At 33.8% G+C, this 24,362-nt stretch overlaps 2 protein-coding genes across 2 annotated transcripts in view; one reads left to right on the top strand and one right to left on the bottom strand.

Moving 5' to 3' along the window:
• LOC115241412 (chymotrypsinogen A-like) overlaps positions 1-24,362 on the top strand; it is a 107,045-nt gene that overhangs the window by 59,275 nt on the left and 23,408 nt on the right. The window lies entirely within an intron of this gene.
• On the bottom strand, positions 17,898-23,852 carry LOC115241389 (sodium/calcium exchanger 2). Its single transcript, XM_029817131.1, has 2 exons — positions 21,148-23,852; positions 17,898-18,518 (listed from the first exon to the last, which is right to left on the bottom strand). The coding sequence occupies exons 1-2, from the start codon at positions 22,497-22,499 to the stop codon at positions 18,242-18,244; spliced, it is 1,629 nt and encodes a 542-aa protein (XP_029672991.1). The 5' UTR covers positions 22,500-23,852; the 3' UTR covers positions 17,898-18,241.

Below are 24,362 nucleotides of genomic sequence, written 5' to 3'. Positions count from 1 at the left end.
TATTTTGATATTAATTTATATATTAAAAAAAAAAAAATTATATTATATAAAATGTAATATGTACAGATACACTTATATTAATTGTATATATATATATATTTTTTTTTCCGGGGATTTTTAATACCGATTAAAGACCCGATGTTCGTAATATCTCTGGCATTACTCGAGAACGGAAGGCGACGCCTTTCTCCGACGACGCCGACGCCGTGGGGTCGATCGCCCTAAAGTAGTATCATAACAACCAGAACGATTTCGTAGCTGATACGCTGGAGGGGCTGTTATCATGGAGTGGTGCCCAAAAGAAACTTGCAATTATTCAGTATTATTTAAAAAAAATCAAATACGATATACATGTCAACGGAAAACACCGTTTATTCATCGACGTTTTATTAACATCCCTCGCTCATAAAAACACAACATTTTCTTTTATTTGTTACGCATCAATTCCAGTAACGAATGGCGATATTATTATTAGCGCTGTATTTTCTTTATCGTAATTTGTCATTGATCAATAATTTAGAATTACGTCTGCATATTTAGTATTTTCAAAAGTTCGTCAAATTTCGTCTACGTCTAGACGCTATTAGTAGTAGCGCTCTTATCACAGAAGGAACGAGAGCTCATTAAAGACTAATTTGCATGGATTTAAGTAACGTCGCCGGATTAAATAACCGAACAGCTACTTTGTACCGTTAATTAAATTAATTAACGTGCGCATCGAGACAGATTTCTCTCGGATTAAGTTTATTCTCTTTGTCACCACTTTTCCTATTCCTTGCTTTTTTTAGGGGGATGCTTTCGTATTTTATAAACATGTTAAATATGTATGATATATATATTCTTTATTATTGCACGAAATTATTTTTTCTTCTTGATCTCAAATTATCTTGAACAAGTCCCAAAGTTTGGGTCTTAAGAAGGCCGTCCAGATGGTGGTAGCGCGGTGCTTTATCGAGGACAGATAAGCACTTTTCACATAATCGAGATATGGATGAGCGCCGGCGGGAAGGTCTAACTATAAATAGCGTTAGAATATCCATTTAAGTCCGTACGCACGTTAAATCGATCGACCTCTACCCGCTACAATGAAGTCTTACGTTACTGCCTGATAAACACCGATCTATTTTCTCTTTCTCTTTCTCCCGCTCTCTCTTTCTTCTCGAAGGGAGGAAAACTCGCTTATTTATAATAACGTCTTCATCGTCTAATACCTAATGACAGCAAACAAGTGGCATATGATTTAAATGCGTGTCGAAAATAAAAAATTATTCTTAATCCGTAGAAAAATAGTAATCGCAAGAAGTATACTTCGCCTGGCGTTTACACGATTCGTATAAACGCATATTTTTTTATACGAAATACTGAAACAAATTCAGAATATTATTTTGATCATGATCTTCCAGCTTTGTTGGAAAAAAAAATATGTTGTAGCTTGTCTATTCATCTTATTCGAAATTTTAGAATATACAAAATCGTAAAAAATGTAGGACAGCTTGTGTCTAATCTGGTATTCATCTCATTTCTCACCGAATCTCGCTGATATTGAACCGTCCGATATCGATATTCGGTTATATTTCCCTCTCCAAAATTCTCAACAGCAGGAAAATTCGCAGGAAATTGCGTGTCGCTGACTTGGAGTATTCGTGTGACGATTTCACGCCGTAGAAAATTTCCTTCTCACGAAAAGAAGGAAAGTGCAGCGGAAACACAAAGCATGCAAAATACATATTTAATATGTATATCTACAGGATGTGTCGTGACATAAGCAAGATCAGCTTTAAGAATGGATTCCCAAAGTAAAAAATTTAAGACACAAACTTTTCCTGAGCAAAAGTGATGCACTGATAAATTTATTACATAATTATAATAGAAATAGAAATCTTTATATTATATATATATTACGCTGTCGCTGTCATTGCCAAAACTTACATCCTTTAATAATTTATGAATATCGAGGATGTAAAAGACACAAGTGTCATGATATTAAAAATTACATGTAATGATACTTCGGTCATCTGTTCTTTATATTGTTAAAGTATAGCCGGATTTAAATTATAATAGAAATAGAAATCTTTATATTATATATATATAAAGATAAAAATAGATATACATAAAAAAGTGAGAATTGTGAAAATTTTATTTTATCAAATAATATTACATTAGAGAATATAACACTTGTTTATTAAATAATATTATTTTCTATTTAAACTTTGTTTTTCATTGAAAATTATAAATATTTGCACAAATTATTCACAATTAATTTCGCCGAAGTTTTCCAACAATTGCGAAAATAATTGCGCGATTTTATCGTAAATGTATCACACAAGTCAAGTGCCTTTCTCGCGCAAACTGCAGCGAAAGCTGCATTTAACTGCATTAAAGCCGTCTCTCGCGGCACCACACACACCGCATAATGTCCCCGTTACACCATGTCCATCGATATGCCCGCAAAGTATAGGCCACGTGTAAAATCGCGATATAAATTGTCTCGCGTATGTTGCACGTACGTTAAAACGTGTGTGCGTTACATAAAACGTACAGCGTAAACCGCAGAGATAAATAAACACATTCCGTGATTTACGGAGAAATCGCGGATGAACTATATCTGAGGAACATAGTTTAGATTTAGATCACGCTAAATCGATGATCGTGAAAACAGATTTATCGATTCATCTTTACCGTAAATTTTTTGCGAATATGAACGACGATATGAATTTCTATTATAAAGTCTCGTAAATTTTTGTTACTAATTTTAATTTTATATTTGGTTACAAATCTTTATACATTTTATATTTTTTTATAAATATTTATTTTATTGCATTTTTTTATTGTAATATCGTTTTTATATTTTCTATTTTAGATTTTTGACAGCAATAAAAGCGAGATTTCAATTTTTAGTAAACAATGTATTTTTATGAATTGTTAGATTTTTGGATCCCAAAATCTAGGAACTTATTCTCATCCTAATTAAACTCATATTTTATATATGATATCTCGAAATCCGTTGAATGTAAATTCTCGAAGTGATATCTCCGAAGAATTAACATCTTCAAATCGATAAAAATTTAAGAAGCAATTTTTGCTTTTCTCGCAAATTGCTCGGACGATAAAATTTCTAGGCGCGTTTCTCGGAAATGTAGGTCGATTGTGCACGGGGGACGAGTAGAAAAACTCATCGGTCGTATACTTTGAACATCACGGATTATTCCAGGACGTTTGATATAGCGGCGCTATGTTTGCTCGAATGTTGCGTATTGCCTTGGCAATCAAAGCGATCCTTCGAAACGGGCGCATACACGTTTGTATTTATCCATGTTCTGCACATAATGGCTTGGCAAATATTCGTTCGCCGAGAATTCTCTGACCGAGATTAATCTTTAACTTAATAATGTAGAGTGGACAAAGTGACAATGATGAATTTGAGCGATCAAACAAGCACGAGTAAAAAAAGCGGATTTATTATACAATATATAACAATAATAATTACTAATTACGTAATATCTAGATTTATTGTTATCTAATATCTATATACAATAATCCGTATTGTTTTTTATTATAATATAATATAGAATATGATAATTTAATTGTATTCTATACGGTAAAAGGGCAATCGCAATTTTTTTAAATAATAGTTTTCTTTCTTAATTTTTATTTAAGTTTTGATTATTTATATTCTATCGTGCATATTGATTATGTCGCAACATTTTATGGCGCGAAATCGCGATCGATTAGAATTCTTCGTAAATTGCAGATCCACCGTCATCGTCACGATGAGATGGACATTTACTAATAGCGTCACTATGCGTGATATTTAGAGCATAGTATAAACACAGTTATTAATAACACGCTATTATTTCATTACCAGCAGAATCTTATGTTACGCTCGACCTGGCACGAACAATTTACACCTACGCCGTAAAAAAAACCTGAATGAAGACGAATATAGAACCGGCCAGTGACAAACGTGTCATTTCCATCGCATAGAGAGGTGCTACTTTAAAAAATTATCGTAGAAATAATGAATCCTTTTTAAATGAATGAAAATTATTAAAATTGTGAATAAAAATTATGAAACATTATCACGAAAATCCGAGAGAATGATAAAAATCTATCACGAAAATCATGACCGAAAATTAAAAAATCATGAAACAATTTTATTACACTGTATAGTTTTTATCAATTGTAAAAATTAATTTATCGAGTAACTTAATTCATTTTTTATCCAGGGATAAAAAAAGATGAAGTGATAAAGAAATTTGAAATCGTACTTTGACAGAGAAGATTACGTTTCGGCGTCAAAAGATCTATTTCTTTGGTGCTTATCTGAGTTCGTTAGCGCAAATGACGTCGTCAATCGCGGATGAGAAAATGTTTCATCATGGTCGAGGTTATTTCCGTCACTTATCAGTGTCTGCTACAAGTCGGAAAAAGAGACTGATTTCTATCTGGTACATTGACCTTGCCTTGCTCTTGTTTATGCAACTTTATCATTTCTTTTTAAATATATATATATCTTTCAGATATACATAAAAGTAGTATTACTGAATATCATATTTATTAAAAAGAATCACGAATAGAAATGACAAATGTTTCTTGCGAAATAGATAAAAATTATAAGTGTGTTTAATAAAATAATAATTGAAAATTGTGGATAAATTACGAAGATTTATTGCGAAGAAAAATTATAAAACTTCATTATAAAAGTTATGAATAAAAATCAGGTAACATTAAGCCTTCTTATAGCTTGTTATCTCACTCGTTAATTAATTTAATTAGTTGCATAATACATTTACAAGCACGTTATAATATAAACGATAAATGTGTAAACTGACTTAACTTCGAGAAATAAATAAACGACCACCGTACTTATATCTGTCATCACTTATTGATCATGTATACGCTCTTTTGCATTTCTAAGGATACTTTACTTACATAAGCGATACATACTAATTCTTTTCGTTTCACGAGTACAAAACAGTCGAACCGTCCATTATGCAAACAAAAAAAAATATATGTATATACCCTTTAAATATCACAAAGAGAAACATTCATTCTCGTCTCGTCTTGTTTCACTCTCTATAGCCCGTAATTTGGCCTGTAACCCTTTTGATGTGACGTGCGGTGTGAAATATGACCAGAGATGTGGGAGAATCCTATTACACGATCGCAAGGAAGAAGTATAATATCTCTTTTTTTCATCCTGAGATTTAGATTAAAAATATATATATTCAGATTTTACATATAAAATGTATTTATTTAATATTGGATCTGATCTTTACGTACTATTATAAAATGCACGAAGCATAAATGATCGAAATTTTATTTTTATTAAATATTTAAAAAGCAGAAGCTTTTTAATATTAAAAATAAATATTTTTTTAAATATAAATATATAAATATATCCCTCTCTTTCCTTCTCACACACATGCCCAGATTTGAACGCTTTGCAAATTCATCTATCTAAGAATAATCTTAAAACAGAAGAGATATTTTTATTCTCCGATTCTTGAATATTGAGCAAATTTCACGCTATGCAGGATGTGACGTGCGTCGGATGTGTATATTTTTGCGAGAGGATAATTTGTCTCGTTTCATTGATGGAACGAGGAGGTAGAAGATACGGTAACGCGATACGTCGCAACGCGAAGCGTCGCACGAGTCCGTAAATGGGCCAACGAGGGGGTGGGAAGCTCCTAGAATGCATTACGTTGCATCCTTGCACCCTCCGACGTCAGATTGCACCACCGACGCAAGCTTGCTTGCCTTAACACAATTGAAACAAAAAAAAATATATGTATATACCCTTTAAATATCACAAAGAGAAATTTTCCAGCTAAACGTAAATACAGCGTTTTACATAATAATCACGATACACAATCACATGCAAACGCATACACGCAAAATCTCGCCCGTTATCGGCGCGCGTTGCATTACAGCTTATCTTTTATTCGCTACGTTCATTCATAGCTCTTATCATCGAGGCTGATAAACGATTAATCATGTTGAATGAACGAGTCGATGGATGAATCACCACCTTTTACGTGCTTTAAACCGTTTTATATATGAGAGACTCTTTTATTGCTTGATATTACATCTATATTATTGTTCTTTTAACCAAATTTGCGGTACGCTTAATAATAATTTATTAATATATTTAAGATATTGAAAGATATATAAATGTATTTAAAAATACATAATATATACACAAAGGATTTATTATAAAAATATATTCAACAGATACATATATTTATTTTATATACATATTAATATATTTTGTAATATTAAAAAAGTAGATTAAAAATATATATATTCATATATATATTTTATATATCTTCTTAAAAATGTCTCTCTTTTTCTAATGCGTGTTTAAATACAGAATGTAAGATTGAAAGGAAACATTTATTATGCATAGTGTTGATTCTGGAATAATCCTCGGATTCGGTGAGAAGGAAATAATACGAGACTCATCTTCGTATTGTTTCCTGACGAGTTTACAATTACATTCTTGCAGAGAGATTCTAGCGCAGAATCCGGATTAATTCCAATTTAACTATTCGGACAAAATTCGAGATACACAATGTATGTATTATTATACACAATGTATTATTATATAATCTCTTTCGTTATGTAAAGAAATAGAGGAATTCTCTTCTTTCCGCGATTTTATTATATATTAAAATCAGCAAATCTACTCAGCTTGCTGTACGAACAATAAGCTTATTTGCAGTCCTTCCACAGCAAAATCGCTCTCTTTTCTCGGAACTTTAAGTTTACTTTAAAAGCACCGAGATGTAATAAGCTTAATCTCTCCTAGCCCCCTTTTTCCTTTCCGCCGTAATTGCAACATAGTGGTATTAAGTTCTTTATAAACATATCCAGAGTAAAAAAAAAAATATATATACATATATAAAATTCCAGAATCTGTGTTTAACGCATATTCCAATAATAAACATTGAATGAAACGATATATATTATAAATAACAGAAAAAATTTATTTCAATACTATTATACAAATCGTCCAAGAGAAATTGAAAATCTATATGATAAAGATTTTTCAGTTATTTTTTAAATTCGCATATCTTGAAAAGCAACGAAGAAATTTGGCATTGTTAAAATTGGATAAGATGTAGGTTAGCTGTTGGGATAATTTTTTTTTATCAAGCAAAACGAGCAGAAGTGACGGCGAACTTAACAAAACAGTAGCTAATGGAACGGGAAAGCTAAAATCACATTCGAGAGCTTTTCGGAGACGTCAAAATCCACCACGTGGCTCCCGATAATGGATGCCTTTCTACTCCACGTGGGCGAAGCTTTAAGTAAACGCGTTATTATTTTAATATAACGTAAAACAATTAAAATACGCACACCTATATATACTATGTATACTTTTTAATTTGTTTATTATCCAAAAATGCCGGTTCTAACTACTTTGATTACTTTATCCTCATATATTCCACGCATGTCCGAAGTTTTTTTGAACAATGCACACATTTTATTGTGAAACCAGGGCGTGTAACTCGAAGCCTTAATAGTAGCTCTCTTTTTAATCGCCCCATTTCTTCGCGATGAAGGGGTCCGTTTATATTGCTCGGTCGAAACTTTCAACAAGATCGGCAAATTTTACCACACGTGCTGCCGACGATAATTTTATAGCGATAACTTCCTCGCGAACGGGAAACAAGGGGTAAAGACGTGTAGGAGAAACGTGTCTAATGGGGTCGTAAAGGTAAGATCGCACGTCTCGCGCGAACGCGATGTCCATTATCGCGTTCCCCAGTAACCTCGATACAAGGCACTTTTCATTTTGCGCACGTATCGAGTTAAGCTAATATATTAGTTATATATTTTTAATAATGAAATATATAAACAAATATTAATTATATTATTTTTATCATAATTAGGTCTGATTCCCTCTTTTTCTCTCTTCTCGTTTCTCATTTCTATGTCTGATCAAGATTACAACACAATAACTTAATAAGTAAATTCTGATATATTCTGATAAATTCCTCCCAATAATAATAGAGAAGGTATCGAGTATATTAATCCCTGTTCTCGCCCCGTTTTTGACGTACATTCCCTCGCATCTTATATACACGCTGCAACTTAGTTATACAACCGGACGTAGTTCGTCTAGTTTGTGATTGACGTCAGACTGTATTTCAAGTTCTATAGAGAGAGTCGAGCTAGACCAGTCACGCGATACTCGTGGATTTTCCTGACTCACGCGGACCGCGAGGGATCATGGATCCCATTACAGCGTCCAAGCCTCGTCACGTTCCTCTTCTCCCGCATTCAACTTTGTTTATTCCCTGCCATTACTCAGCCCCCCCCCCCTCTAGCCTGGATCTTTTTATACAGGCTAATGTGCCATCAGCAATCTAACCGTTGTCTCTTATTAGAATTTCACGAGAACGAGAAACTTCTCCGTGCGTGAGTTCAGCATTTTGATTAATTAACAAACACGTGTAATATGTAATTTTAATAAATCAGTGTAATGCGATAAAAAAAAATCATATAATATTATGTTAATAAAATAAATATTCACTTTTCTTGCACTATCACATTCTCTATCGCATTTTTCTATAATTTATATTTCTTATCGTATATTGATAACAATTGCAAACAATAATAAGTAATAATCAGCGAAAAATAATTATTGCAAAAAATCATTTTGAAAAAATAAATATGTTTGCAATATATTTTTGTTTTAATAGAGAAAGAGGGAAGTTTTATTTAATTTAAATGCAACTTAATAGTCGGAGATAGCATGCGTTCTAGATACATTTGCATCGCGAGGAGACATAAGTAGACAGAGTCGGTGGTTGGTGAACTTTGTCAGTCTGGTTTATAATTGGCGTCAGGCCGTATTTATCGTTTTATATCTCTCATATTACGTGCGAGGCCACGTGATAATTTTGAATTTTCGGATGCGTCGCGACGCCCGATGCAGGCACAAGTGCAAGTGCACGCATCAAACACAGATCGTATAATCTTAATTCACTTTGCGGTGCGGAAATGTAGATATCATATTCACGTTAAGTGCATGAACGATACAATCGATACTATATGATAATATCAATTTTAATGTTTGTTATTATAGACTTCAAAAATAAAATTCTAGATTAAAATATATAATTTATATAACAGAGCCACACGAACTTTTTTCTCTTTTGACATAAGAAAAATTTAAACTGATTTGCGAGCTTTTTATTCGCTTGTCAATAAAAATTTTACTTAATTTTAAATAATTTAATATATTAATTATAATTAATTTTTCTTATTTTATTTTTGAGTTAGATAAAAAAAAAGTACAAAATTAACATTTATATAATCATATTTTTACGACAGCGTTTTAATGAGAATGCAGATCTGCGGTAAACATTAACCGTCTGATCACGATCCTTGAACCGCTGGCAGAAATAAGTGCAAACGCGTATAGGCACGTACCTAATAATAGATGCAAGCTAATACGCGATGCTAATGCAGATCATCCGGTTATATTTTTGTGGCTTTCCTCCTTCATTTGTTGATTTCATTACGCGATATTTACTGGCCTGTCAAACAGTTTCTCTTTTTTTTTTTTGGCAAACAATTGAGAATGCAATTCTGCACAGAAACATTGACGCAAAATTGCTTGCGGATAAACACGACAATGTAAATGAATTATGGAAATATATTAACTTGTTTGAATTACGATGCAAGATTTTTGGAAATGAATTCTCTTACAATTATTATATCGTATTATTATTTCTGAAGGATCTATTAAAAATATATTGTCGCCCTATTTTTTTTTTGTTTGTATTATATATATTCTTATATTATACGTATATATCTCACACATTATTTCTTATTAAAGAAAATTCTTCTATGCGTCTATTGAGAAAACGTTTATGCTAAAAATGACACTCATTTCGTTTAATCCACAAGTTTCGAAAAGAGGTCTCGCGAGGGCATTTCTCTCTCCGAAATTTTACGACATCCCTGAAACTTGCGGGATAATTCTCTGTCGAAAGTTGCAAATGTGCTATGAAAGGTCGCTAATTATTCACGCCGACCATTCAACCGGGTTCCGCGATTTCATTAAGCGGTACACATCGCTCCTCCTTGAACTGCTTGAGAAAATTCACAGGCTATTAACAGCCCGCGAGATTCTCCTGGGATTTTCGCTATCCACGACCCACCATTCGCCAGGGAATCCATAATCGACTTCCCTTTCATCGAACTCTTGGATTACCGGTTGAATAATTAGTTCGACTCAAGTGATAAAAACTAAGAAAGAAAGGGGAGAATCTAAAGAATAGAAGTGCCTTTTTGTAAAAGAAAACCATCGAGAGGTGAAACGCGAATTATTTTAAAGCAAATCTTATAAAAGATGAAAGTAAAGCAAATATTATGAAACGTGACATGCATAATTTTTGATGAGATGTTTTAAAAGAAATGTAAATTTATTTCTCACGCAAGAGAGATTAAAAAAATACTGGCATATAAATTGTATTATTAATGTACACTATTTTTTGCAAACAAATCGTTATGGAACATGTACTTCAAGTGCCATCGATACTTTCGATAATAATTATATTGCCACTATCGAAGATAATCGATATCGATATGTCAAGAATACTCAAGAATCAAAGCGTTAGTCTCTCGCGCTTTACTACTAAAGTATCGCAAACATCTCTAGATATGCATCGATCCGGGAGACACTGGCACGATTTTGGCAAGCTCCGCTGATATTTATAGATAGATACGCGAAAATATTTAGTATCTTCAAGAAGACGCGGGACGCATGTAGACCCGTAATTTTAACGCGTGTTTAAGGGGGTGTTTTGTTTAAAATTGAGTGAATAGAACTGTGTTCCTCTATATAAATTTTTAAAAGAGAAAGAGAAAAATTATAAATAATAAAATAGTATTATGCATTATATATTTACGTATCCGAATGCTTTCAGATTATGTAATCGTAAAATCATAATATATAAATTATATATGCGCATATTATAAAATTATGTATTATAATTTTATAACTAGATAAAATAATCATAAATTTTAATTCTTCTGGGAATAGGCTTTAACAAAAATTTAATGTGCAGTTTAAAGTTGTAAACATTAGAAATTTGATATTATTTAATTATTTTTAACATATTTTGTGTACATTTATAATTGATATATAAATTGTATAGAGAGAATTAGATACGAAACTTAATATTGTTATAAATAATCATTACAACTAAAAAATGCAGAGGTTAGTGTCGCAAAAATCTGCGAGAAGTATATGCGCACACTTGTGGTAAAAAACATGAAATCTTCGCGCGTTTAAATTTCAAGAATATAATAATGATAAAACGATGGGGGAAAACTATTACTATCTTTACATCTTATTTTAGTTTGCACGCGAGATCTATCTATTCAAAAAACGCTCTATTTCTACTATATTAATATGAACAAAGCCTTGTGGATCATGGCGAAGCTATTAACAACCAATTATGGGGAAACGCTATAGCAGACACTATCTGTCGATCTCGTAGGTTTGTGTTTCATATTTCGCGCATAAGGCATGATAAAAAAATTATAAATAAATGGAACTGATTTTTTTTATTAAGACACTTTGAAGATAAAATTATTTGTTTAATTATTAATAGAGAGGAAAATATAAATAAATAAATATGTGTGTGAAACTGGCGTATTATTTTGTGGAAAGTCATAAATAATTAGGAATATTGGCTTTATTTTTAATAATTTTATATTTTTTGTTAATTTAAACAAATAGTTTGGTCGTTAAATAAAAAAGAAAAATGTCTTAGGACAAAATAAGACGCGACGCAGTGAAATTAAGAAAAAAAAAAAAGTCGTTGCGCTCTCTTTTATATGGAAATGTTATACATTTTACATATTTTTTTAAGAAAAAAAATAAAGATAACACTTTACGTACGTCTTACTTTAATTTTACATTCTTTATTTAAAAATAGATATTGAAAGATATATAAATGTATTTAAAAATACATAATATATACACAAAGGATTTATTATAAAAATATATTCAACAGATACATATATTTATTTTATATACATAGCGTCTCACTTTGTCTTCCGAAATTTTTTTTATTCATTTCTTTTTTGTCGAATTTTCAAAAATTTAAAGCTTTACGTGAGTTCTAGAAAAAATTCTATCTCTTAAAAGCAAAAACATCGATTAAAATAAAATAGTCACGAGCAAACGCGCACATGTACAAGAATTCTGTTTATTCTAAAACAGTTCTCGTATTGAACATTTATTATAAATTCCTCTATCGAAATCTCGCGAAATAATTGCTGACAAGTATGTAGATAAATTTTGTATGTAATAAAAAATGTGTACGTGCTACTGCGGTTAATCAATCAATCGGCGCAGGACTAATTAATGCGCAATAAAAGAAGGAGAATTCGGACAAGCGCAAAAGTGTCCGTTTGTTTCAAGACTTACGTTCAATTACGGCGAATCCAGGTAGAGAACCATCGCGTGACACATGCATAAAGAGACACGTGAAAATCAGTTTTCGTCAAGAACAATGTCGTCAACATTCTCATCGTGAAATAAATGTCGATTTAATTAAATAACGCAATTAATTGTAATAGCGTCGCACGCGATGTCCATTATCGCGTTCCCCAGTAACCTCGATACAAGGCACTTTTCATTTTGCGCACGTATCGAGTTAAGCGCATACGGATATAAAGCACCGGTCAGGTATGGGTGTTTTTCCCATTAACCCTCGAAACACACTAAGCTACTTTTCGTCGCGTGAAGGATATCTCGCGTTTCTGAGCCGCGCTAAATAAATCAAAATTATTTCATAAATAATCCTCCCTCTCTTAAGGAAGGCACGTCAAATCGATACTCGAATGTATCGAATATCATTGCCTTCTTTTCCGCGATTAATTCTTTCATTGTACTTATATACCTTGTGAACATCTATCATCGTCGCGTATTTTGACAGTTCGAAGAGAACTTGCAGTCAATGTGACCTTATTCATTTAAAGCAAGTTTAATATACTGTTCTTGAAGAACAAACACAATTCTCATATGCTCTTCTCAAGTCTACATGAATATGTTAAACGGTTGTCACTGCAGAGATTGTGTATTTTAACAATTCAAATGTTCAGCAGCTTATAATAATGAATAACTTATACGTGATTTTATTCGTAAGGTATTTATATTTTTGTGCATCGGAAAAGACATTTTTTTTTTTTTAATAATTTTACGGTTTATTAGATAATATATATGGCGTAAAGGAACAAATGGCGCGTATGCGCTTTATAATATTCTAGTAAATGAAAAAAATATAATTATAAACGCGCAAAAAACAACATTGATTTACGGAAAAAATTATGCAGTAGAATTGGACACCCTGTATAATATAATCAACTAACGTCGCTTCATTAGAAACCCTCGAGAGTTCAGTCCTTTAGAAAAAGTTCCACCCTCGACGAACACTTTTATATTTAGCATTTTAATTTTACTTGAACCTTCTAAATCGATAAACTTAATTTCTCTCGCGTAAACCGTGTTCTCTTTTTCGTCAAATTCAAATTGATATATCGATAATTTATTGTAATACTATTTTTAGATCAATGTTCGTCGACAATTTGTCATCTTCGAGATTGAAATTTGCGTGATGTGATTTAAAAATTTACGAATATATTATTAACTATTACATTTTTATAATATAATTAATAATAATTATATATTTTATCGAATAAATATTTTTGGATTTTATAAATGACTTTACTCTTGCAACCGTTTTAATTCAAGCACAATCAGTATTTTCCCCAAGAATTAATTAAGTCTAATTTCAAAAATTATTAAGAGTAGAACTATAATAAGTTATAAAGTATGGTAGCAGCATGATTTGCATAGAAATAAAACTTTGATTATATTTTTATTAGCATAAATCAGCGCTATCAATTAAAAGTTTTTAATTCTTAATATCCTGAATGTCTCGCTGACATTGACAAGATTTCGTTAGGTTTCGGTTAAGGATTCTTAAAGTCAAATTTATTTAAAAATCAAGCTGTATTAAAATTATCTCGCAAGAGTGAAAATGAACAACGCTACGATATTTGCCAATGACAGAGTACTTCTATCTCGTTTGTGGGTCACTTCAAAAGGTAACTTAACATTTCGCAAACTCTGAACATTCTTTAAGTAGATCGCGCCGGAGAATGGAAAGTTTCGCGAAGATTTATTCTGAAATCACACAGTAGAGAAAAGAAGAAGTCCAGAGAGTAAAAGAGTCTAAAAATGAATTTAGTACAATGTAAAATGTCAGTTCTAAGAAAAATTATTTGCCTCAGATCGTAAACAAAGTGAGAACAATAACGATCGACTTTGATTGATGAACAACGTCTGATAATATTTTTTAATTGTGATACTACGAAAGAGAAAAATTTTCTTAAAGTTGTTTTCGCGCAATTATTAGAGATACTTTCTTAAAAACATACACGGTTTACTTGAAAAATATATTTTTTCAAAATTGTATTCTGCCAACTCTTAAAACTTTATGAATACGATTTTCTCAAAGATCTACTTTCTGACCTGAATTATAAGAAAGCTCAATTTAACGTTAAATACTTTTAAAAAATTCTCATAAAATGGTTCCGACGCGATATTGTTCAATCGAGCAATAAGGGGTCGCGGACAATAGCATGAAATTGGAGGGTTGCAGGTATCGGAAGCGAGTGTCACCATGCAATTGTTGGGGCTGAGATTAAGAACAAGGATGATTTACAAAATTGGAAAGATCTTTTACCACTCGTGACACATATATTTCCATGAAAATTTTAATAAATCTTTGATTAAGGAGATATATGTCAATCTATAAAATTTTCTTTTTTTTTTTAAATTGATCTGCTAAAAACGACGATACAAATTATGTTGAAAAATAAAAGTTATGTTATAAATTAACGCGCGGTTTAATAATTTTAAGATTAAAACGCAGGAGAGCGCACTTTGCGTGACAATCTTAATAAAACTTTTCCCAGAAATAATCCGATGACGGTTGCTTCATTTCCAAGGAGCGAGACAGCCCTCTTAGTTCTTATCTACTTCAGAAAACCTCCATTTTTATTCGAGGGACGGCGACAATCAGACGATGCTTATCAAGGTGACTGGGTAACATTACGTCTCTCGTTCGGCACGCCACATTTTCTTTTATCAAGATCCGCGACAGAAACCCTCGAAAGCGATAAATTATGATTACTCAAGAGAACGAAAACTGTTCTGTTGTGTGTCTCGCGGTACTTTCCCATTTGAGATAAAGTAGTAATATATATTCAAATATTATATATATATTCACATTTAAAAAAAGAAACTTGAAAAGCTTTTATGTATGTATGTTATATTTTGTTGTATAAATAAAATAATATGTATAAATAAAATAAAATAATATATTATATAAGAAACTAAAATATAAAGATATATAAGTATTTCTTAAATAAAAAGTATCTAAAAAGTAACATATTCCCTTACTAAAATCTAGCAAATGTGGAAATGTCAACATATCGTGACTCATCGAACTCATCGAAGTTTTTTGCACACTTTATTTACGTATAGGCAGAGCTTACTTTTGAAATAATTATTGAATCTGTAATTTTGCATCTGTAAAATATAATTCATGCTACATAAATTATAGTGTATTTAAAATATTAATGAAATATTTTTCACATATAATCACGATCTAATATTATAAAGTTATGTCATTTTGCGAAACAAAGTTCTTTGAATGTAAACGGATGAAAGGCTAGCTCTCTAATTGTCTCATACCAGTCGCTAATTGCTGATAAGGTTGCGATAGGAATGCATTGTGCATGTTGCAGCATCGCCCAGTATCCCCTGTCGCATAGTTAATTGCAGTAGACGAGCCATCCGTATTCGATCGAGCGTTATTATGGGAAATTTCGATAGGCGTGGCTATTTGTGGTATCATACAAAGTAGAATTGACCGAAAATTTCATTTAAATTATCAATCATGTATAAATTAAACAATACGTCAATTAATATATGTAAATCTCTGTCGATTAATATACATACATAATTTTTAATATACATAATGTGATAGAATTTAATTTAATACAATAAAAAAATTTAACCAAATTTTTATAAAATAAATCAGATTCTCTTTAGCATAAAAAATAGAAGATATAACAAGAATAGATTTTTAATTTTTATTTTGATTTTTTAAATGTCATCAAGTCATTCTCTTTTTGAGAGTAATTTTACATTGTTTTTTTAGAGAGAATGAATATTGGATAACATCCACCGATCTAATTATCCGGCGCGAGTTTCTAATTACCAATCGTGTCGCGATAACGATCGATCCTTACATAGTGCTTAACCATTGCGGTTGTAACACGCTCGCTACAAGCTCCTTCGGTAACCGATACGATCGTGCAACACTATCCGATAACGCTATTTTAAGATAACAATAATAAAAGAAAGATTAATATTTCCTTTTTTTATGCGTAAATTTTTAAAAGATTTATTTGAAGAGATTGTCATGTTTGAATTTTTTCTGAACTTCAAGCACACAGTTCGATTAACTTTTATTGGAGATTAATACTAATATAAAATACTTGGTCTCATTTTTTATACTTTACTATATCTTTTTTATTATTTTATTAATCTGTATATTTTTGCTATGTTTTATCGTCTTTGATATACGAAAATAGCAACTCTTAATCTTCTTTATAATCGAGAAAATGTTGTTTTAATAGTTAAAGTAGAAAGTTTCTTCTCTACTGACCGACTATGTACGAAGTATACCTTTTAATATGTGGGTTGTTAGACTTTGCAATCTTCCATAATGCATATTAATCTAAAATCGATGTAAAGATGCAAAGAACAACTTGTTCTTTAATCGACAGATTTAACGCGTACTGTTAGCTAATATGTATTCACGAATAAGGGAAACAATTTCGAAAATACACTCGTAAATATATTTGCGAATTCTTATTCGCGATAATAAATATCTGATCATTAATAATTAGGGTCAATAATGGGGAAAAGATCAAAAAAATTTGAACAAGAGATTATCAACTGATATAAAGAACTAAACAATATATATATAATCACATCCAAATAAACGCAATTAAAACTACTTGAACCGAAAAATCTCCCGAATAAATTAGATGAGTTATATGATTAAAACTCCGCTAAAATATAAGCATAAATAATTATGATGGAGTTCAATTAATCATCAATGACTGCATTTATATATATTTGATGTATGTATGATAGATATTTGAAATTAAAATAAAAACCACGAAATTTATATTGTTAGTGAGATATATTGTCAATTAAAATTAATTAATATATAGCGAATAGACACTTCTCTTATATATTTTCTCTTTGCCATATCTGATCGATGCTACATATACAATATACGCCTATATTAATGCGCCTATATATCTCCCTTCTAGCAATGAATTTCTTATCGACCTCTCTTTACGACCTTACCACGCTCATTTAACGCGATCTTACGAGCTACTGGGTAGCTTCTGTATGTATCGAGAAGCTGTAAATTATGAAAATCACATCAACCGCCTTCTCTTCATTTTTATTTCTAACACGATTAACTGTGAAATAACACTATTCTTGAGCTTATAAATTATTTTCTTAAACAGAAATTGCAGTATTGCGGTATATTTTCTTTTGTTCCTATTTTAATTTAAGTATCGATTCAGTTTATATCAATTCTTCAATATCGAAATGTCAACTAGAGAATTGGCACTAACATTACTTATATGAATCATCCTATATATATATATATTATGTAGAATATATTTTATTATAATTTACGTATCTTTCATTATTTCTCTTCCATAGATATTGTATTGATTAATTATATACAATGTTTAGGAAGAAGGAGAAAGAGATTACTTATAAATGCACTCAATTCCTTCTTCCTTTTTTCTTGAAAATTAGAATTTTATCGATCCTGCGTTACTTTTCAAACATCTCTTGCTTCTCTTCAATAGAAGTTTGTTTTTTCCCAGCGACACTCGTCATTAAAGCAAAGAGCTCGTTGCTAAAGCCCGCCACTGTATAGGTCGATGACTCCAAGGCCGAAATAGAAAAGAGAATCATAAAGACGCGGAAAGATAGAGTGCATACGCGTATTTCGAATAATTAACTCTCTCTTTCTCTTCTTAACGCGATCGATTTCACTCGACTAATCTCATAATTCATCAGGGATTATCGTTATGTCACTCACTCTGTCTGATTATCCTCGAAGGTCAGGCTGCCCTCAGTGTGCACGTATTGTTTGCCAGGCTTCGCGGTACCCTCCACGGTGCGATAAGGGATGATGACGCGGCCCCGGGCTCCGCTGTAGCGTACCATCCGCAAAGGATACTGGCCCACGCTTTCCACCAGCTCCACATCTCTCTCGGGGAAGCCGAAGATGCCGCTGTGATCGTCATCCAAGATCATCACCGTCGCCAGGCTCGGCGAGACAAGCATTGCTGGCTGTGTTACGTTGCTGAGTCTGAAAAATCAAAAAGGTAACGATATTAATTTATGAGAAATATTATACTTTAATAGAAATTGTTTTTATAAATTCTCACCGCGTAATAGCGTATAATAATGAAAATTTTCAAATCGGCAAAACTGCTTTAAAAATTGTCATATATATATATATATATTTTTAAAGAAGGTGCATGTGTCTGTGTGCACATATTATATATGCATTATCTATAAATCATTGGTAAAATTCAACATTAGATTAATTAGCTGACGTCTTTTCTGCAACAACTAATATAAGTGACATTCATGAAGAATATTTGTCTCGTTCTTCGAATTGATAAGCTTGTAAGGGCATATTCTGTAATTTGAATGTCATCAGATCTCTTTTATTTTCTATCTAAAAATGTCATCCTGCGCAGAATGCTTTAATCAAGTTCGTGGGTAAGCTAGTCTATAATTTAGACGCTGAATATTCGTTATTTACAAGACATTTCTTCGAAGATGTTATTTTTATCACTTGACCTTCTTTGATATCTTATAACAAGCAGATTACCTTATTATGTTGCTTATTTGTACTTCGACTTAAAAATTTTTCCATTTTATATTTAGAAGTTTAAACAAAAGTCTTAGCATTTAATACACTCGGTGATAAAATATTTTATCCTAATAATTTATATTATTTTGGATTTATATAAATTATATAATAATATTATGTGTGATATATATTAAAAATTAGATTAATTTCAAATTACTATTAAAAATTTACTATCTTGTATATAAAACGATAAAATATTGATCTGTTGCAAAGATACATAATAGTATAATCGCTTCATTAAATAATTATTCCTCCGCACTATATATTTCTTTTTATATTTTATCTTTATATATATATTTTACTTTTTGATATATTATAGCTTTTCCTTCATTAAAAATAAAAAATAAAACATTTCTACAAATTTTTTATACGACAAAGAGTTGAATAATATATTTTGACGTTAAAATATAATTTACGCACATGCGAGGTAAAGAAATTATAAGTTACAGTAATAATTTATAGATTCAGAATCGTGTGTATGTACTTGACGTACAGAAAGATTAAGTAACAATTTTTCTCCTCGACCCACATAACGCTAATAATCAAGGCAATACCTTATTAGGATAATCGACGCAAAAACCTAACAATTCCCGTATCAGCATCCTCCGTGTGTTATTTTCATTGATCCTTCTTACAATTAGTTGAATTAAACATTTGTCGGTGTGCGCATTTTACTTATAGATTTAATTGATCATGCATGTGCGGTTTTCGCGCGACCTCACAATGCAATCTGACATGCGAGATTACGTTGGAAATAACAGAAAATATCAGGTCACCCGACTGAAGAGAGAGACCGACAATACAAGCCCACAATTTACGATCGTGGCGCGAAATAAAAGAGTCTGCTCGTTCTAATTGCACTTTTTGTATTTAAAAGCGAAACGTATATATCTCTGAGAGAGAAAGACGCGACAGAGCGAAAGAGAAAAGAAGAAAAAAGAAATGAAATGTAATGAATGATTAAAGTCGGCATATATGTGTAGCACCAATTGTCTTTCATTATCTGTCAGGAAATGTGTTTTTGTGACGCAACAACACGGCTTGTGGATTTCTTTCCACAAGTAGACTTACTAGTTATAATTGTTCTCTTATGACATCATCATCATCATTCAGTTTTAGTGCGAGCAATTTATCCGAGAAATAGTAAAAAATATTTCTGACACATTAAAAATTACAAATATACGAAACATGGTAATACAAAAAAAATTATGTATATATAAAATATACTAATATATAACATAAATGATATTAAATATTTTTATTGCTTAATTACATGCATTGATTGTTAAATTATTTAAATACAACTATATAGTTAAATATGTTAATCATACAATTAAGAGTTTTCTAATTTGTCCATCTTCTCCTCAATTTATCTCAAGCGTCTTTTTGAACATGTGTGTTGAATAGAACGTCAATAGCAGTTTAAATTGCACGAAGAAGAATGGTCACGCTAACTGCTCCTAACATCCTTGATTAAATCGACTATTAACAACTTATCCAGATGAAATTGCGGATGCCATTCGTTCGAAATTAATTGAATGATTGCCCCTTTGCCGCTAATCAATGATACGCGATCACAATGCACTATAGTTGCGCTTTTAAGAACCACGCCTTTTTCGCGAGTAACTTGAAACAATTATGTATCTTTCAATAGCGTAATTTCTTTCGATTATATCGAATGATATCGAAAGATTTAATTATGCAAATGCTCTATAAATGATCGTTCGGGCAATATTAATCGTCGGGGGTAATATCAATAATTATATAATTATGATTGCTTCATAGGAAATTAAATTCTCGAACTAAACTTTAAGTAATTAAATATATAACAACTCTATTTAATCTTAGATGAAATTTACTTTAACGAAATTTTTGTTTAAAAAGAGATATACTTAAATATTTAATATTAAGATATCCATGACCACTAAAGGATATGAAACGTTAATAGAGATAAAAATCGCGTTAGAGAAAAATATCGTTTCTTTCACAAAAAATTATATTTGAACGCCCTGCCATTGCAAATCTTTGCAAGAGAAACGACGATGAGTTAACCGACCTGACATAGAAATGCTCGTCCTCTTCGAACAACTCGTCGTCGATAACCGAAAGCTTGATGGTCTTCTTGGTCTCGCCGGATTCGAAGGTCAGAGTGCCCTTGGCGCTCACATAGTCAGATCCCGCTTCAGCAGAGCCGTCCTCCGTGCAATAATCCACGCTGCAGGCTTTATTAAGATCACCACCGGCTCTGGTGACTCCCACCTCGAAGGTTCCAACGTTCTCCATCACGGTGTAATGACCTGGCTCGAAGAACACTCTCATAGCGTTGACATTCTCGATATCGATACTCTCGGCCTCCGCTTTCTGCAACTCGGCCTTGACCTCGCTGAGGTCGCTCTGCGCCCTTTCGCTGATCTTTCTGCTGAGATTGCCAGCGCCTACCATTTTTCTCGTAGCCTGCACTCTGTAGAAAGCCCTGCTCTTCGGACCCTTGCCCAGCACCTCCTCGTGAGCCATGACCTCTAGTTGCTCCAACGGCAGAGTGGGATACTTTTTCCGCAATTCCTTCAAGGTGTTGATGTAATCTCTTCGGGTTTGCTCGAACTCTCTCGTTTCGGGGGAGTCAATGTCGCCCAGGCGGTCCACCATGCTGTGGAGACCATCTTGCTGCGGCTTGATCTCCAGCTCCACCCCTATCTCGGAATCCCCGGCCTCCGCCTGCACGATCACACCGCGCTTATTCATCCGATAGCCCTTGTGCAGATACTTGTAGATCAGTAATCGACGATCAGCGACGTAAGCCGTCAACACCGTGGCTGGGAAGAAGGCGAAAGTCAGTATGCCCTCCCAGATCTCCAGCACGCCCGGACTGGAGACCGCCAGGATAATATAGAGCCACACATAGGCGAAGATGCTCCAGGTGGCGGTAACGAAAAAGACGCGCAGATGCTTTATCTTCCGGGTCTCGCCATTCGGAATCACGAACACGCACAGGGCAATGATGACGAAGAGGTTGTAGGCGGCGGAACCGACGATCGTGCCTGGGCCCAGTTCGCCGGCTTGGAAATTCTTCGCCCAGATCTCGATGATAGACAGCAGGATCTCGGGCGCGCTGCTGCCAAGCGCCATCAGAGTCAGATTAGCTACCGTCTCATTCCATACTCGCACGATGACAATCTGCGGCTCTCTACCGTGACGACGCACCACCAGCTCCTTTTCCTTGGACGTGATTACCTCGATAGCCGCCATGAAACGATCACTGATGATCGACACGCCGATGAACAGATATAACAGCAGGATGAAATACACCAGGCCCCGGAAGATGATGTCGATCAGGTGCAGGTTCTCCTGCGGACGCCAGAGCGGTATCACCAGACCCGGCTCACAGCGCACCGAATAGTTCCCGGACATATCGTGCGAATTGTATTTCGAAAATTGCGATTAGAATTTGGATCTTTTAATAACTCGATTGTCGTCTCTTCAGGGATAAAAATACGCCAAGAATCTCGTTCTTCATTCAGAGCGACGAGCAATTTTCTTATCCTGGCGTTACCTCGATACGCGACTTGCTCTTGAGAGACGTCAATTCTGAGAGTTTACTTTCCTTTCGAGAAACAAGAAACAAAATTTCTGCTCTCTAGCTTGACAGAAAATCGGAGTTGAAAAAAATTGCTGCTTTTTTTGCTTTTCCTTCTGTTATAACTTTTGTCTAACTGACACTGATTAGCAAACGAAGATATGATGTCGAAAACTCAAACGAATTCGATGGGCGACGCAGACGTGCTCGTTTCTATTAACGGCAAAGGGATTCTATGTTTTGGAGCTTGTCCGCGAATAACAACAACTGCACCGCCAAGTTGATTATTCTGGTCCAGCGCGAGCAAATTTCTCCAGCCTCCTTATTTAACTCTGTCGTCTAATCGAGGTCCTCGACATCGTTTGGCTCATCGGAGAGCCTTGGAGAAGGCTTTTTCTGTCTCTCACTGTCTTGTCTTTCCTCGTACACTTTTCACGCACTTCCACCCCGTTAACTTTCCTCCTCTCACGCACACCTACCCTTACCGAAAAGGCGAACTAGAACCGCCGTGCGGGCCACCCTGAGGAAGGTACATTCGGCGTCAGGAACCGGCTACCGAGGAAACCCGCCAATATCACCACGGCAGTGAGCTCCCATCACGAAGCGGTGACCCTTCGACACCACGGGGGCAGTAGAACCGTACCGGGCCGCGTTCGAACGAACACTGAAAGAGGAGAGAGAGAGAGAAAGAGAGGAAGCTAGAGGAGAGAGCGGCCAGACCGAGTGGGGAGTGGTGTCTCGAGCTAGCCAGACGCGGCCACCTCGTTCCCTCACCCCTCTACGCTTTCCCTCCTCTCTTCACCCTCTAGCCATCTCTTCTGTCTCGCTCTAACTTTGTCCTCGTCGGCTGCGACGCGCCGATGATACTTTCGTCTTCGTCTTCTTCATCGCGTCGATGGTATCTCCATTCTCGTCTATTCCACAGCATTCGGGTGGTCTCTTCGTCCTTATTTATATCACCGTGCCGATAGTGCTATCGTCGTCGTCTACTCTACTCGCGCCGATAGTATCTCTCGCCAGGGTATTTCCATCTTTATCTACTTCGCTTCGCCGGCGTTATTTCCGTCCTTGTTGACTTCACTGCACCGATGATGCTCCCTTCTCTTCGTCGAGCTCGTTCGTGATACCTCACCAAAGAAACGCCACCGTCGTCTTTCGTATGCTGCACGCGTCTCTCTCTCCCTCTCTTTCTCTCTCTTTCTCCCCCTTTTCTCCCCCGGCTCTTGATCTCTTTCTCTCTCTCTATAGTTTTCATTCCTCGTCACGCTTCACGCGGCGCAGAGGCATCTTGTATACGTTTGCGCACGGAGCGTGTAGAATATCTACCCTCTCTAGAAGCATCCCCCACTTTCTCTCTCTATCCGCTTTTTCCACACCCCGTATTTATACCCTCGTCCTCGTCGAACCCTCGCGCACCACCTGCCTTCCCTCTTCTCTTTTTTTTCCCTCTGCAACGTACGTCCTTTTATTTTCTTTCTCTCTCGTCCTATATCAGGGATGGCCATAACATGACTCTACCGAATCTATGGTACTATTCTTATGACGTCATTAAATAATTTGGTTTCTTATTTATGATAAATGCAAGCATTTCTTTCTTGTAAAAATACTAATTTAAGAAGCAGAAGAAAATAAGTCTAAAATTAATGGCTAATTTAATGAATAATTATAACTAACAACATAAAAACTAATTATTAATT

The sequence above is a fragment of the Formica exsecta genome, unplaced genomic scaffold, assembly GCF_003651465.1.
Source record: "Formica exsecta isolate Colony F162 unplaced genomic scaffold, ASM365146v1 scaffold120, whole genome shotgun sequence".
In the NCBI taxonomy this organism is placed as follows: Eukaryota; Metazoa; Arthropoda; class Insecta; order Hymenoptera; family Formicidae; genus Formica; species Formica exsecta.
Note: the sequence above shows the minus strand (reverse complement) of the source record. Positions and strands in the feature narration are given on the sequence as shown.